The sequence below is a fragment of the Crocodylus porosus genome, unplaced genomic scaffold (genome assembly GCF_001723895.1).
Source record: "Crocodylus porosus isolate Cpor-Errol unplaced genomic scaffold, CroPor_comp1, whole genome shotgun sequence".
NCBI lineage: Eukaryota > Metazoa > Chordata > Crocodylia > Crocodylidae > Crocodylus > Crocodylus porosus.
In genome coordinates, this window is record NW_017728886.1 from 265,716,725 (window position 1) to 265,732,882 (window position 16,158).

The following is a 16,158-nucleotide window of genomic DNA, read 5'->3' on the forward strand; positions in this document are numbered from 1 at the left end:
GCTGCAGGTTTTTCCTCCCAAGGTGGAGAACCTTGCATTTATCGGTGTTAAACACCATCAGGTTCTTGTCCGCCCATTTACTGAGCTTGTCGAGGTCAGCCTGGATCACCCGCCTGTCTTCTGGCGTGGATGCTTTGCCCCAAAGTTTGGTGTCATCGGCGAACTTGGCCAGCCTATAAGGGTGCTGCAGGTTTTTCCTCCCAAGGTGGAGAACCTTGCATTTTTCAGTGTTAAACACCATCAGGTTCTTGTCCGCCCATTTACTGAACCTGAGGACATCCCGCTCTCAGCCCCCTTCAGCAGATCTGAGTCCCCTGCAAATTTCTTAGAGCATCTTCTTTACCAAGGAGGGTGCTGGGCTACTACATCCTGGAGAGACCTCCTCTTTCCGAGCCAGTGCAATTCACAGCAGCAGCGGTGGGTCTGTGCACGTGTGCACCTGCACATCATGCTGTGTAGCAACTGCACGTCTGGGATGGCGCACGTGGCTCAGAGCAACACCCTGAGCATCCGACTGGGCCCTAGTGCCCTGCCTCTGGACCCGAGAGCCTCCTGGAGCCTAGTGAGAGAGCTCAAGACTGCAGAGCAGCCTGCTGTGAATCCCAAGACGTCAAGGTGAAAACAGGTGCAATAGGCCCCAGCTACAGCCGGACACAGGGGTGGCTATTAAGCTCCTTATTTCCGGCCTGCCACAGCCAACTTCATCAGTGCTCGGTATCTCTTTGGCTCTGGGGAGCCCTGCATGGCTGTGCATGTCCATCGCCATGGCTCTCATCAACCCCAGCTCACATGGACGGCTCAGGTGCACGGCTGACACCTGCTACACAGGCAGCTTCACCAGCAAGGCAGGGGCAGGCACTGCAAGCTCCATCCGATGCCACATTTCACCTCCTGGGCAGGAATGCTCACTCCTGAAATGTGTGCCAGAGCAAGGCTGGATGCCAGCTCTCCTACAAGACTGCACCTAAAATGCTTGGGGCCTTCAGGATGGAGTGTGCTCAGTAAGTCTTAAGGGAAAATGCCCACATAGTTGCAGGATCCCACCAGCACTGAGGTCTCCTCCAAGCCATCCTCTGCACACTGGTCAGCAGCAGGTGGATGGAGCCTGCTGTTGGTGCACCCTGGGCTCTTGCACTCAAAGACTAGTGGAGAGGTTGCTCCACTTCTCACTTCCAGCCCTTTCATAGTCACTCAGGGTTGGGGCCAGGTACGCTGGGCACCGTGCAAAGTGTTTGGCTTGCAAGGCATGCAGATGGCATGCGATACCCAGGGTGCAGCTGCCTTCAGGATGGAAAAAAATTAAACCTTCAGGCACAAGTAAGATACAAAGGTGATGCCCAGAAGGTGAATGCACAGGGCTTGGGGTCCTGAGGAGAATCCATTTCCAGCTCCTTTGCCATTCTGCTGAACCCTGAACTCAAGCCATGTTCTTGCTGGGCTTTGGCCCTTGGAGAAGCAGCGCCCCACCTCCACCCCACCACATGCAAGGAGCAGCAGATAATGCCCGATGCACTGCTTCTCACTGGACCATACGCTACAGGTAGGTGCTTTGCCTGTGTTGTGCTCAACCCAGGCAGAGGGCTCGCTGAGCTACTTATCTGTGCAGCAGTACCACACAAGCTCCAACTCACTTTTAGCCAGCTGGACTCAAAATCGGGGACAGGAGCTGCTGGCCTGTGGCTGCGAGCTGGGCGGGCAGAGCTCCACCACCGAGACGGCAGGCAGCAGAGGTGGGTGCATCTGTACAGCCATGGGATTGTGTCGCTCAAGCCAAGACGCTGCTTGCTGGTCCCCAGCAGGAGAGGACGGGAGTCCGCTTCTGAGCGCACGCTATGAGCGGTGTCGGCGAGCTACGGCCCGAGTCCAGGAACATGGGGTAGGTCTGCAGACCTCCCCTTCCAGGAGAGATGCGAGCGCAAGGGAGGGAGGCAGAGCACTGCCTGCCTCACCGTGGCCATGCACAGCTCAATACAGACACCCTTGCTTGACCACTACCACATTCGTGTGGGACTGGGCATCCCCAGGGAGACTGCAGCTGGGTCACCTGCTCCACGTCCTCCTGCAGAAGCAGCCCTAGGGACATTTGCAAAGCATGCCAGCCAGCTCAGCCCAGGCATGTGAAAAGCCAAGAGAAGCCTGCAAGTCGGAGCAGGGTGCTCTGGACTGACATGGCCCTTCTGCAGTCTGGGACAAGCGGCCCCAATAGCTGCGCCCCTGCCCGAAGCGAGCTCCAGTGGGCAAGAGGCTTCACTAGGGAACTAGTGCATTGAAGCCAGTGCTACATGCGATCGACACAGAGAATAGGGATGTGCTCCCAAGAGGGGAAATGCCAGCTTCCAGTGCTGGGGTTACAAGCTCATGCTCTTCCCCGCAGCCAAGATGCAAGGGGAGTGCTGATCCGGTCAGTAGGAAAAGCCCCCCATCCCCAACAGCTCCTCGCCGTCACTTGAGGCCGGTTGATGGAGAGGGAGCCGAGCCAGCACATTATCCAGGGAGCTGCGAGCAGAGGTGGCCTGTGCTGGACATGCCCATGGGCTGGGATCTGCCCAGAGAGCTCCCGCCGGCTGCAACGCCAGCCATGAGCCTGGCTGACAACGCAGCCCCTGCCCTGAGGGGTTTCCCAAAAGCACTGGCAGGACGTGGGGCAGGAGGAAGGAGACAGTGCGACTGCTCTGACTCACAGGCCGGGTGCAGAGGGAGACAGCTCGTGGCCCACGGCCTCCACCTCTACTGCAAGTGCTCATGAGCACCACGTGGATGCTCGTTAGCAGGGAACTGCCCTGAGACCAGCCACCCCCTTCTAGCCCCCCGGTGCAGACCAACATTGAGCTGCCCCACAGCTGGGCATGAATGGGTGACCCACGGGTGGAAGGATGGCTCCATCCCCTCCTCCTTACCTCGATGAAGGTGCTGAGCGTGGCATTGGTGGGGTTGTGGGTGATGAGGAACCTCATGTTCTTGTAGCAGACCTCCACAGGCGCCGGCCGATTCATACGGGCCATGGCGCAGCAGTGCGGGGAGCAGCGCGTGCAGGGAGGGAGATTCAGAACAAATGTTGTGCAAATATTCCCAGCGCCGGGCCCGCACCAAGAAACCAAATAATATTAACGATGACAGTCCACAACAGTCTTCCTTTTTGTAGTGTCAGTTCCCTTCGTGTGTGCAATGGAGGGCTGCCGCCTGCCTGGCCGCCAGGCTCCCTCCTGAAAGGCCTCTGCGTTGGGTGAGCTCCTTGCGTGCCGCTCCCTCCGTCACGTTACCCCATCTGGATACGTGGAGTATTTGGGAGCAGCGACGGGAGCCTGGAGCAGATCAGGCCGCGGCTGCAGCCAGCAGGAGTCCCTTGGGCATGAAAGCCATGCACGGGGGCCTTGAATGGTTAAACCCGAGGGCGCGGACACGGGGCCAGGCGAGCCGGCGACGTCTCTTCCTCACCGGGCACGATGCTGCGCGTGGCAATACTCAAAGCCGCTTCCTGGCGCCTCCATAAATCCACAGCCCGTCAGTGGTAGAGAGAGTCTGAGGGGGAAGAAAACAAACAGGGTAAGATCCCTGCAGGAGCGAGCAAACTCAACCTGTACAGGGGCACGTGGGGCGACAGCACCAGTAGGGATGGCCAGTGATGTGCTCACACCGGTGCATGAGGGGCAGCAGCAGACAGGCCACACATACCCCTGAACTGGGATAACTCTGTGCAATGCAGGGGAACAGACAGTTCAGGTCCAGGGTTGCCTGTGCCCGATCCCGATCGATCTGCAGGGCTGTCCCACCAGAAGCCATAAGCAAGCACACTAAACCAATGGCTGTTCTGGGTCACGTGTTGGACTGCTCCTTGCCCTACGTCACACCTGGCCAGGCTCACGCTAGCACCACGGTTCTGCACGGACCTGCTTGGAAGCTGCAGGTTTCTTCACACGCAGGCCGGTCACCCCGTCCAGATGCTGGGGACTCCTGCACTTTGGAGGAAGAGGACCTTTCTCATGCAAATGCCTAGCAGAGCCTGCCTGAGGGGAGGAGGCAGGCGTAAGGGAGGTCAGAGCTCTCTGCTAGGATGGGACTGCAACAGGCGCCCAGCCCCGATGCAGCTCAAATCCTAGAACCGCTGCTGGATGTTGGATGGCAAGCAGGGTGGGCATGTCTCCTGGGGGTATGGGCTCTGGACAGCAAGCGGGGTGGGCATGTCTCCTGGGGGTACGGGCTCTGGACAGCAAGCGGGGTGGGCATGTCTCCTGGGGGTGCAGGTTACAGCGAGCTAAGCAAGAAAGGGCAGCTGCTGCAGATGGAAGCCTGCACCCCGCAACCAGGCACTCATGAGCGCACCTTCCCTCCCTCCCTCCCAACCCCCAGCTCTTCTCCCACATCAGGTTTTTGGCTGGTTTACAAGCTGCACCAAACCTGGGCCCCTGGCTGGGTGGAGGGAAGGGCTGGGCAGCGATGGGGAGAGCTGCAAGGGAGAGGAAGTGCCTGGAACAGGCTGCATCCAGCCCAGCATGGCTCTGGGAAAGGCGGAGTGGGCGTTGCTAGTGGCAGCGTCTGGGCACGAGGACTTTTCTTATCAGACGCACCCACATCTGCGTTCTTATGCAAGCACTCGCTATTAAAAACCAGCAGCTGCCGGGAAGGAACCTGGCCATCTGGTTCAGAAAGAAGGGATCTACCCTTGAACCCTGGGTGCAAGCAGCCACCTTCCCCAGCTGAACCTGAGAGCAGGTTTCCTGCAGGGCATGGGAGGGTAGATGGAGGCACCCGGGTGCCAGCGAGTGGCCGGGGAGTTTCACTTCCCCAGAACAGCCCTGGCCAAAGGTGCTATTCTGCAGCTTCACCCCAAAGGCGGGCAGCAGCAAAGGCAGGACGGGCAGGCAAACGCACAGCTTGATTTCAAGACACTGTCACAAGTTTCACGGGCTTCCCCATTCGCTGCCTGCAATGCCCAGGGACTCCCATTCCCCTAATACCTCCTGGTCCCAGGGTGCCCTGTCCCACGCCCTCAGGTCCTGGAGGCGAACCCTGGAGCAGGAAGGAGCAGTAGCCTGAGTATTTCGTGGCTTGTCCCCAGCCAGCTCCTTTCAAACTTAGCTAGATGGAGCCACCACTGAAGTGCTCTTCAACCATGGAGCCCAGAGCATGCAGGGCCCAAGAGCTGCACAGAGACGCGCGAATTGCTGCATGGGCTGGGAATGGTACGAGGTCTCCTGGGTGCCAACCCAGTGCCCTCCTCACCAGATGACTCTGCCCCCTTCCCTGCACCAGAACAGAGCTTGTCTAGGCTAAGGTGTGCAGGGGGATGTCTAGATGCACGGACACCAGGACACAAACTTCCCAAACATGAGTGGACCTGCACTGATAAACCATATGTTGTCAACACAGCTGCACTGTCCCATCCCATGCAGCTCAACAGGGTCAAGAACTCCACCAAAAGCCACGAGGACCTCCGAGGCTTCCTACAGGTCCAAGAGTGGCATTAATATACAGTGCATATCCTGACCTACGGTCTCCAGGAGGCACGAGAGGAGCGCCTCGCTCAAGGCCTGCCCCGAGTTGGGAGCTCTGCTACTAGGGAAGATCTTCCCCTCCGGCAGAAGTACGGGAGCCGGTGGGAGAAGCTCCTGGCAGACGCAGGGAGAAGTGCACGATCTACCCAGGAGGGAGCGGATGTCCCCCTGTAGGGATCTTTCCCTTCTGCATGCACCTCCCTGGCTCAAACACCCACCTGGGTGCCAAGAGCCTCAGGATCTGAGCCAAGCAGGGCTGCCAGCTTCCCAGCCTGGAGCGATTGCAGTGGGAAGAAAGCCAGGAACAAACAGGACTTGTACGGGCTTCACCAATGCCATGGAGGAAGGATGGCTCAGTGGTGCAGGCGCTAAGCACAGGGATGGAGAGACCTGCACTCGGTTCCCTGCCCTGCCACAGACTTCCTAGGGAACCCTGGGCAAATCACCTGACCTTCTCATCTGCGAGCAGAGGACAAAGGCTCTTGCCTACCTCACCAGGGTGATGGGAGGTTCAAGGCTGGCAACTGCTCAGATTAGCTCTAGCACTAGCTCCCAGATGCCAGCAGCAAGCAGTGGTTCAGCCTGGTGCACGTTTCCAGCACATACAACACCAAGGGCTGCAGAGATGGGGTTGGCTGAGAAACTGGTTTGCGAGAGCCTGGCTAGGGGAGTGATCCCTGGGAGGATTTACAAAGCAGGCAGGAGATTAAAAACGACAGGCGACAGAGAGAGAGAGAGATGCTATTGCAGAGCATCCGTGGTGCCGGCGAGCGCGGGTCCTTCCTCGGGGCTGGAAGTGAGCGCTGCGGGGAAGCGCCCTTGGCAGCTGCCGCCGCCTGCGTGCCCTGGCAAGCTGCACCAACTCCTGCCGTCACCTGCCTCCCGAGACAGCACCGACGGGGTTCAAAGGCAGCTTTACCCACCACGCAAGGCAGCCGCTGCGCTCACCCTCGCCCTGCTGTGGGGCAAATGAGACTGATGTTTCCAGGATAGAGCAGCTCCCCTAAAAAACTCCCCTTTGCGACAAAGCCACGCGACTTTCCTCCTCCTTCTCTCCCCCGCCACACTGCTCCGCTAGCCGGGGCCGAGGAAACCCCTTCACACCGAGACACTTTACCGTATCCCTGGCGGTGGAGATGTCCGCTGTCATGTTTGCCCAGGTACCTAAGCAACAGCAGCCTATCAATCACATGCAAAGAGCCTGGCAAAGGCTGACCCGTCTCTTACCTTTAAGTCTCAAGCGTCCGCACCAGCATACGAGACCCCCGAGCAGGACGGAGCCTGCACCGCTTCTGGCCGGAATAGCCCCTCTGCTTGAAACCAGTCGAGTCTGCCCCGAGCGGCTGCATGGCACGGACACCGCTCAACCGCTCATGTCAAACTAATGCGCCTCTAATGCTCTTAGGTCAGCTAAGCTTTCCACGGGGTTTTCTCCATCCGGACCCCTTGCCGCAACACAGAAGTGGAGGTTGGCTCTGGAAAGAAGCCTCCTCTACTGCCGGGCTGTAAAGCTTGAAGCCTGCGATTGGACGAGCAGGAGCACGGGGAGCTTGCCGTAGGTCTGCACGCGTGTAAATAAGTAACGAGCAGCACCGGGAAGCAGCCGGGCTGCGAGGAGACACGTGGACTAGGTTAGCCTGGCCAGCCGGGAGGGCAGCCACTTCCCTGGGGTGTCTTACTACTAAAGCTCTCCTGGTTTGGTGCTCTCAGGAGCCTGCACACCCCCACGTGGACACACACGTGTGCACATCCCAAGGTGTAGCACAGAGCAGTTCATCTAAATTATATAACCACTGCTGACGAACGTGGATTTGATGGGATCGAATAGCAGCAGCACAGGGGCTGGCTCCTTGCATTGGAAGGGTGCAAGCAGGAGGATGAACAAGAGACGTGCCAGTACTCGGAGAAAGTTGCAGGGCATGAAAATCTCTCCAGGGAATGAAGAGATACCCCACCTTCTGCTACAGGACATTTAGCAGTGTGCTCAATTAGAGGGGAAAGCAACAGCAAACTTGTAAAGCCCCTCCTTCCTGCAAGCATACCATTTATGGGGCTTTCCAGAAAGAAACAGTCCCAGCACATCACTGCTGCACAGATTCAAGCCTCTGCAACTCAACAGCCCCAAAACAAAGGGATGCATTGGCTGGGCGATGACGAACACGTGGGAGAAAGGGGAGAGCTCCAGGTCCGACGGGAGCGCTCTACCACTGTCCGCCGCTCTCGTCGGCGCCCCGTTATAGTCTCGCAAGGAGACTGACTCGACGGCGAGACTCTTGTTTTGAAGCCCGTACCTTCCCCAGGTCACAGGCTGCTTAGCACGATGCGGCCGGTTCTCAAAATAGAAGCTAAGCACATAAGTAAACTGAAACGGGAGACGATCGGCCAGAGCAAAATGCCTCTCCTTGCTGTGCGCACCACGCAAAACCCGGCTGGCATGGGGCTCGCCTGCAGGGGGGGCGGCTACCCCGCGTTTCTGTCACCCTCACCGCTCGTGCTACACCATCAATCATGCCCATGTGCCACTGCCCAGTGCGCCTACACGCACCACTGCTAACTGGAGGGGTTAAAGACTGAAGGCAGGAGTGCTGGTCTGGCCAATTTGACTTTGCTCAGGAAGTTCAGGAAGACGGGTACAGCTCCCACTGCGACCCAGCAGGACCTCGGTACTACGTGCTCCATGAGCACAGGCAGTCCTTGTCCCAAAGGGGCTCCAGTCAGGGGAGGCTAGGTAAAGGGCGCAGATGGGAGCGACGTGCGGATTCACCTTAGGAAGTGGGGACCAGGCACGGAAAGACAGGCTAGTTTTCCCAGCAAACGCGGCCTGTGGCATGATGAGCCCATCCGGAAAATCTGGCCCCGATTACAGGTCAGGGAATTTGGCCTGGTGGCCAGTCCCTCAAACCCTGCTCCCGTGCCTTCACCCCAGCCACCACGGTGTTGGCTTAGTCAACAGAAAGGTCTCCCAACAGAGGGGATGGCCCGATTCTCTCAGCCCAAGCCGGGAGCGGAGCAGAGCCTCCCACCTCCTGCTTTATTCCCCCTCCGATCACGTGGGCTGTGCTGACCCCTTCTCCCGTGCAAACTCAGTTCCCTGCCTGGGAAACGTGGTGCTTCCGTGGATGCCTCTGCACTAACATACGGCTGTGGGGGTTTCACCCGCCCGGAGCCGGATGTGGAAACCGGATGACCCAGCCGGATACTGTGCCGTGCTCCAACATAAGCAGCAATTCCATGCCTGAGTGGCCAGAGTCCAGCATGGGGCTCAAATGCGCGTGCATGCCGTCTTCTCACTCCCTGGACATCCCGGCCTGTGGGCGAGGAGAAGGGGATCTTCTCCACCCAGCGAATCCCCCAGCCAGGCAGGGAGAAACTCCTGGACTGGCAACAGAGGAACGAAATTTCCACAGAGCAACCCCAACCCCCTCTTCTCCCCAAGTCAGCACGCATGCAAAGGGGAGGAGAACAAAAAGCAAAAAGGCAGTGGAAAGGGGAAGCCTGCTGATGTCCCTGAAAAGCCCTTGCTCCTGCAGAAAGCAGCAGTGCTTCCCAGGTACCTCCCAGGAGACAGAGTCCCCATCCTCGCTGCCTCCCTGTGCTCAGGGGCTGAAGTCTTACCCAAACCGAGGACAAGCTGCAGCGACTGCCGCCAACAAGACTTGGAAGCAGCTTCCGTCCCATGCTTCTCGCCCTTGCAAGGGGACAGCCTGTCCCTGGATGACGACAGTCCATCCAGCACCAGCACAGGCAGCGAACGCCCAAGCTCAGCGGCCTCTACTGAGCCCGCCATCGGGGCAGCCCGGTCCACGCCGGCCTGCAGACTCCACTCATGGCCCGCGTCCTACCGCCGAAGCAGCGAGCTGCCCTAGTTCGGTCCCCGGGAAGCGGCCCCGCGTCCTCGCAGGATGCAAAGTGGCTGAGCAGCTTGCTTCCATGGGCTATTTATAAGCAGTCCGTCACCCGGGCCTGCCCAAGTGGCTGCAGTCGGGACGAGGCGGCTCCGTTTTGCACGGAGTATCCGGTGAAAGCCCCTCTGCACTCCAGATAAACACTGGGGTACTTCTCTTCCAGAGAGACACCTGCTTTCTATATTTAACACCCCTCTCACCCCTGCATCTGGTGAACGTGTTTGGTTCAGCTGAAGGAAAAAAAAAAACACAAAAAACCAAAAAAAACCCCCTGGAGCCGTGAAAGGCCAGGGAGGCTGGGGAAACAAATACGAGTTCACACCACTGCGAGACAAAAGCAGACATTTCCACTTGCTCCTTGGCTCCGGGAAGCAGGAAACGCACATCTGGGGCCCTTGTTCTGTCATCGCGGCAGGAAACGGCCAGGAAGCGACTCTCACAGCCAAAGAAACTTGACCATTAAAACAAGTAGCTTAAAAAAAAAAAAAAGTCACCTGACTTGGCTGTTAAAACCATTAGGTTTTTTTCTAATGAAAAGGTTGATTACCATTCACCTCTCTCAATGCAGTGGCTCTCTCTGGGCCCAGCTGTGTTAGGTGCTGTACATCTGCCGAGCAAAATTTACAGTGGGGAGTTGTCAAAGGAGCTTCAAGTATTAAGGGCTGGGATTTGAGCAGGATTCAAAGGGATGTGAATCCCCAAGTGCTGCCAAGCTCTTTTGAAGAGGTCAGATTCATGGCAAGCCATGGGGTGCAGGAGGAGCAGAGCGCTCAGGCAGGGATGCAGGCATTTGCAGACGCGATCCCAGGTGGCCGCGCACACCCGCCTCCTATTCACTGGCAGAGTTCGGATGCAACGATTCAGCCGCCGCCACGCCGATACCATGAACTCTGCATATGGGCGTGGGTCTCCATGGAGCCGCCCGTGTTGTCCATCGATGCTGCTGTCCGACTCTGCCAGCGCTGTCCGGGGGTTAGGCGTCACCCGTCATCCCCAGCAACCTCCGTTTGGATGAGCTGTGCGTGTGCCGTCACAATACCTCCCGTAATGCCACGCTCTTAACAACCTCACTGCTACAAGAAAGAGGCCTCAGGCTTAGCAACAAAGAGCTCGGCCAGGTTTATTGTCTACAAACAAGCCTAGACATGAACATCCGTGATCAGCTGGTCCATGGTGCTAGCTGCGCACCTGCAGGCACGGTGCAGGCACGGGCGCAACCTCCAAGCCCAGGGCCAAGAGCTAAAAGGACCCTTTTTAGACACAGAGCAAAACAAGTTCATGTTTAGTGCAGCCACATCCTTGTTCTCACCAAGCACTAAAACATCTTCAGGGGACAGTATCCACATCCCACTTCTTACCCATTAGTGCCCCCCAGAAAGGGCTCCCTGCTTGCCTGGACACAGGTTTGATCTGGCATTAATTAACTGGATCTTAAAAAAGAAAAATCATCATCATTTCTGAAGCATTTCAAATACCCTCTTACCCAGGACACCCGCTGATCAGAAGACACGGGCCAGTCTGCGGCACATCGCCCTGCGGACAGACCCCAGCACCGAGAACAAGGAGTCTTACAATGCACCAGCAAGGAGGGCTCTTACTTTGGAGGACCAACTTCTGTGATCCCCCAGTATTAACCGTCACAAAATCGGTTACCTGCTACCACTAAATTCCCTGCGATCACTTTTAAGAGCTGGGAGAGCACTGACCCATCTGTATCGGCCTGCCTGCTGCAGCATCCACCCTACCACGCTGTTACACTGCGAACATTAATCCCCGCTGCTCTGGAGTTTGCAGCACGTAAAAATCAAAACAGGAAGCGACAGAATTACGGGAGTAATCAAGCAGCCCCTTCCTGGCAAGTTTCACCCAGGGGTGGGACGGATTGGCCGCGGCAGCACCGAAAACCCCCTACGGTGGATTTTGCATCACTATAAATGGAGCCTCAAAGGTACACAGCAATATAAGGCTTCGCCCTAACAGAGGGCAATAAAACCGTTCTGCTGGGATGCATCAGCGAGGTGCAAAACGCCACTGCGTGACGCAAGAATAAAGTGAGACGTGTCCACTTCTCCCAGTGTTTTCCTGATCTGGGAGTTAGCCACTGGGGATGGAAAGTCACACCTGCAAGCATACCAGCTTTTATTCACGCTACACAGTCCCAGGTCACGGGATTTACATTGGTCTTGCCAGGGTCGAACCTCCCCCGCGTGCACACCCCAACCTGAGGACAAGAATAAGCCCTGAATCTCAGCTGCGGAGCAGCAGTTCTGCTGCTCTTTGGTCAGCTGCGTACCACCACGCCGTAAACGCCACGTCACGCGGAGTATTACCATCTCGCTGCTACGAGCCGGGTCAGAGGGTTTCTACCCGGCGCCCTTTGTTTGTGCAGCGCTTTCTGGACAACTAGGAAAAGATGAGCAGCAGCTTATGCTGGAAACACCCCCGCCCAGTTTCTGATGGAGTTTCAGAGGTCGCCATCTCGACTTACACCATAACGCGACACGCACAGATCGAACAGGTGAAGAAGTCTGAAGCTATTCGGGTTTCTGCTGTAAAACATGCGGTCAAGGAAGGTGGAGCGTGTGTCTGAGGTCCCCACTTGCTCTGCAGCGGGGGTGGAGGGGAGAAGGCAGTCCTTGCTCCCACCCTCTCTCCTATTTTTCCCCTCCCCACCCCAGAGAGCGCTTTGCGGCAAGAAGAGAGATGATCTCTTTGTTGACAAGGCGTTAAGTGGCACGCTTCAGACAAAGCTCCCTATTTATTACCAAGGCTGAGCTTGTAGCAGCAGCTGCATTTCCCTGGGTGTCACCACCCTCCCAGCACTTATCCTTGGGCTTTGCAAAGTACTCTGAAAAGCTTTTTATGCAACCCACCCCAATATAAAGCCCTGTGCTGAGACTTGCCAGTCACTACAGAAACCAGGGGCGCTGCTTCTAGCAGGCATCTCGCCTGCGGCTGAAGCAGGTGGTTTGCCCAGCTTCATCCCGCTAAGGATGGAGACTCGCTGCGACTCAGGGCCTTGGAAGGGCAGGTAAAGAGAGATGCAGGGCACTCAGGGAGGGAGGTTCAGGGCCAGCGTTTGCAAATTGGGCTCCCAACCTAGGCGTCTCAGCCACGAGACGACCCCGATTCTCAGGGTGCCCGGCGTCTCCGGCTGCCCGCGAGGTCTGCTAGGGAACTGCAGAAGTGTCAGGCCACCGATTCAGCTCTGAGCCTACAGCCTCGATCGAAGCCAGCTTGTCAGCGAGAACTGCCAGAAGCAGGAACAGGGACTCCTCCGTGCCCAGCTACCACGACTAGCCCTCTTCGCTGCCAGGCTGCTCCGGAGGGCATCCCCTTCCTGGCAAGGCATCTCTCAGAGCCTCAGGCTGTGTCTGCTGCTGGTGGAAGGTGCCCCGCACGCCCGAGCTAGCGTGCCCTTTGCTCCCGCGGAGGACAGTGCCGCGCAGGTGCTGCCCGGGCTTCAGCCTGGTTACGTCAGTCCTACTCACGTGGCCAGTGCTTGCTGCACCTTCATTGCACCCTCAACCCCACGAGCAAGATCGGGTGCAGTATGGGGCTGGCAGCACGTCTGCATGCAGTCTTTGAGCGCGAGCAAACGTCAGCTCCTCCTCCTGCAAGGGGTATTCATTCACTCCTGAAAGCCAGAAGCCAGGGCAGCACGGCACCTGGGAGCAACCGGTTCAGCTGTTTCGACAGGCCGACACAGGTAGTGACCTACAGCAGCTCATACCTGTCCGAACCGCTTCGTTTAGGGGCCCCCCCACCCCGCCCTCTACATCCCCCTTTTCACTTGAATGACATTTTCTCCAGCAAACAGGTTTGCTTGCTTTCAAAAGAGAGCTGAAGCCCTTCGAAGGGCAGGGGCAGATTCTGCCCAGCAGCTCACACTCTGGATCTCATCAGTTCAGCTCTCCGGGAGGAGCTAACGACCCGCTCAAATCAGCGCCGCTACGATTATTCCAGTCAATTTACTGGTAACCGATTTGAAAATGGAGCCCATCTGTTCCCGTAGCGCAAGACTGATGTGGTAGCCGTGATGGGCCAGAAATTATGCGAGAGGCAAGGATTTCTTAGGGGGATATCAACGCTGCAGGGCCAATGAGGCAGAAACCCGATGAAGAACATCTTGCATTCAAAGAGCTTGTCTAACTGTGCCAACTACAGACCGATAGGAGACCTCGCCTTGCCTTTTCCAACACCTGTAACACCAGCCCCAAAACCCAGCTCGTTTCTTCAGCACTCGGGTGATGACCAAGGCAGACGGTTGCTTAGTTTCTTGGCAATGTCCTCATCGGCTTTATAGCTCTTCAATGCCCCCGAGATCTCTCATGGGCTTCTAGCCTCTGACTAGAGGATTTCTTTTACTTTTTATGCTTTCAGCGATGTGCTCTTCCACCATTTAAACTTGCATCCTAATGCTGGATCCATGGCTGTCACCTGCTTCTAGCGATCTCCCTTGGATTGGATTTCCCATTCCTGAAAGCCGGCCGCTTGCCCCGAGTAACTTCTGGACTCCTCCTCCCTTCCCTGACTACACGTCCTTTTTTTGGTCAGCAGTGTTAAGGGGTCACCACGTGGAGAGCAAGAATCGCAGCGTCCTCACGTTGGGCGCCTGGGGTCTTTCAGTCTCCTTGGGAATCCTTGGAAAGCTGTGTGTCCAGGGGCTTCATTTCAGGCCTTAGAGGATGCTGAACTTTGTTGTACTGTGGCCATCCACACAGTAGCCCAACAGCTTTGTAAACCAACTACAAACACCAATGGCTTGCATTTAAAACGATGCAAAAGAAAACAGGACTTCGGCTCTGCGTGACCTCAGCTACCACCTGTGCAATGGGAACATTCATCCTCGGATTTGCTTCTGCCATGACACGCACAGATGCATGCCCCGTCCTGCCCACTGAGACTGAATGCAAATCCCCTGGGGCAGAGACTGTTTGTTAGTGCCTGGCACGACAGGGCTCCGGTCTCCCTGGCAGCCTCCGCACGCTGCTGTCACACAAGTGCGGGAGTAAAGGCTTCGGCGCCGTATGGTGCTCCCCCGCCCCGCGATGCAGTCACGCCAGGCAGTGCTGAGGAGCTGCTGCTAAGCCGCGTCCTTGCATGACCTCCAGCTGGCTTGCAGGGTGGCAATCCAAGTCTCCGGCTGCTTTCTGGGATTTAGTTTTCTCATCTCCCTCACGCTGCACTCCCTTCACCCGGGAGCCCCCGATGTAGCCCTAGGGGCGTACCCGTATTCCTACAGGTTGGCAAAAGCCACCCGGCCACCCCGCTCCCCCGGGAAATCCTTCCTTCTCCCGATCCTGCTGCCTCCTTCAGACCAAGGACCCGGACAAGAGCCGTCTTGAGACGGGCCACAGCTGGCAACTCAACTTTGTAAGCCACCATCCTGCACATCGTGTCTGTGCACTGGTTTGCTGTACGCCATCACCCAGACAGCAGGGAAAGCCGAGGCTGGGTGCGGTGCCCCGGGACCTCGGCAGCCTCCTTGCGCCCACCCCGGGTGCCCTCCCTGCCTCTCGCTCCATCACGACACGAGCCGCGCGTTTTCCAGGTGCTGTGCCGGCTCCTGGGAGACCACGAACCCTACGGTAGATGCGAAACACGAGGGGAAGGGGCAAAAGCTCACATGCTCAGAAGCAGGTGCCAACTTGAAAATACCTGGTTTTGATTTGGCTGCCTTGTTTCTTGCCAGGGCAGTTGCTAGCCAGGGATACTACCAGGCAGCGCAAGAAGTGCCAGGCTCATGGGCTCGCTTTGGGCTTAGAGATAAATGAAACCTGCCTGAATCTAATGGGGGGAAGCAGGGTCTGTTTGAGCCCCTGAACTTTTCTGGGGGTTTTCACAGGAAAGGGAGGTCGAAAAAGAGCCTGCAGGAAAACGCAGGAGGCAGAAGTTCACTCTGAGGCCTGCTTGTTACACACCGCCCTGCACACAATAGCAGCAGCAACATTAGGCATGTGTTAGCATTTCCTTTCCTGCCGTTGCTTCCCCACCCCTGCATAGTCCCTTGCAGGAAGTTTAAAAACCACAGGGCTTGCCAAGGTGAATGGCAGGAGAACGCCATTCATTTACATTCGCTGCCTTGTGTCCTGAATGACCCTAGAGCAGCTCAAACACAGAGAGAGAGACAGCACAAGGGAAATGCAGCCTCCTCTGGGGAGGAGACCAACAATCACCGGGAATCACAGCAAGGAGGGCTGGAAGGGACCTCACAAAGCCATCTAGTCCAGCCTCCTGCTCAAGGCAGGAGCATCCCCGACTCAACCTTCCCAGCCTAGCGTCGGTCTAACCTGCTCTTGAAAACCTCCAAGCACACAACACGTGTGATGTCAGGACAAGACTCCAGGCTAACCTAAGCACCAGGGGAAATGTAATGTCAAACCACAAAGGGTGCCTTTTCGTTTAATTATGCACCTGCTAAACCACTGACCACATACTTCAAGATGGGTGAAGGGCTGTGAAGACCTGAACATGCCTCTGAAGGCAACCTAGTTGGAAGCACGATGCTAAACCTGGCGTCCCAAGAGTGCGATATAGGAAAACTCGGGGTACAGTCAGTGCCAGTGTTTTTAAAATCCTTTCCATCGTTACCAAGTCTCTTTTGTCCCCAACACAATGAAAGTTGCACCTGGGTTGTATGAGGAAGCAAGAGCCTTCCACAACGTGTTGCTGCTCCAGCTTTCATGCCGCTCGTAAATTTTTCCCAGCATCTACTACACGGTCAGGTGCTTTCTCCATCGGAAAGGTTGCCTTAACCA

The 16,158-nt window shown here is 56.9% G+C and overlaps 1 protein-coding gene across 10 annotated transcripts in view; it reads right to left on the reverse strand.

The window, feature by feature from the left end:
• PTP4A3 (protein tyrosine phosphatase type IVA, member 3) overlaps positions 1 to 16,158 on the reverse strand; it is a 69,212-nt gene that overhangs the window by 18,456 nt on the left and 34,598 nt on the right. For 8 of the 10 annotated variants that reach the window (XR_002104351.1, XM_019553319.1, XM_019553360.1 and 5 more), the window contains one exon: positions 2,898 to 3,519. Coding sequence is in view for 9 of the 10 variants with exons in the window: in XM_019553319.1 (XP_019408864.1) it covers positions 2,898 to 3,002 (105 nt within the window). In the remaining variant the exon portion in view is untranslated. Of the gene's footprint in view, positions 1 to 2,897; positions 3,520 to 6,719; positions 7,055 to 9,107; positions 9,383 to 16,158 lie in introns of those variants that run through there. The other 2 variants (XM_019553335.1, XM_019553328.1) reach the window with 2 other exon arrangements.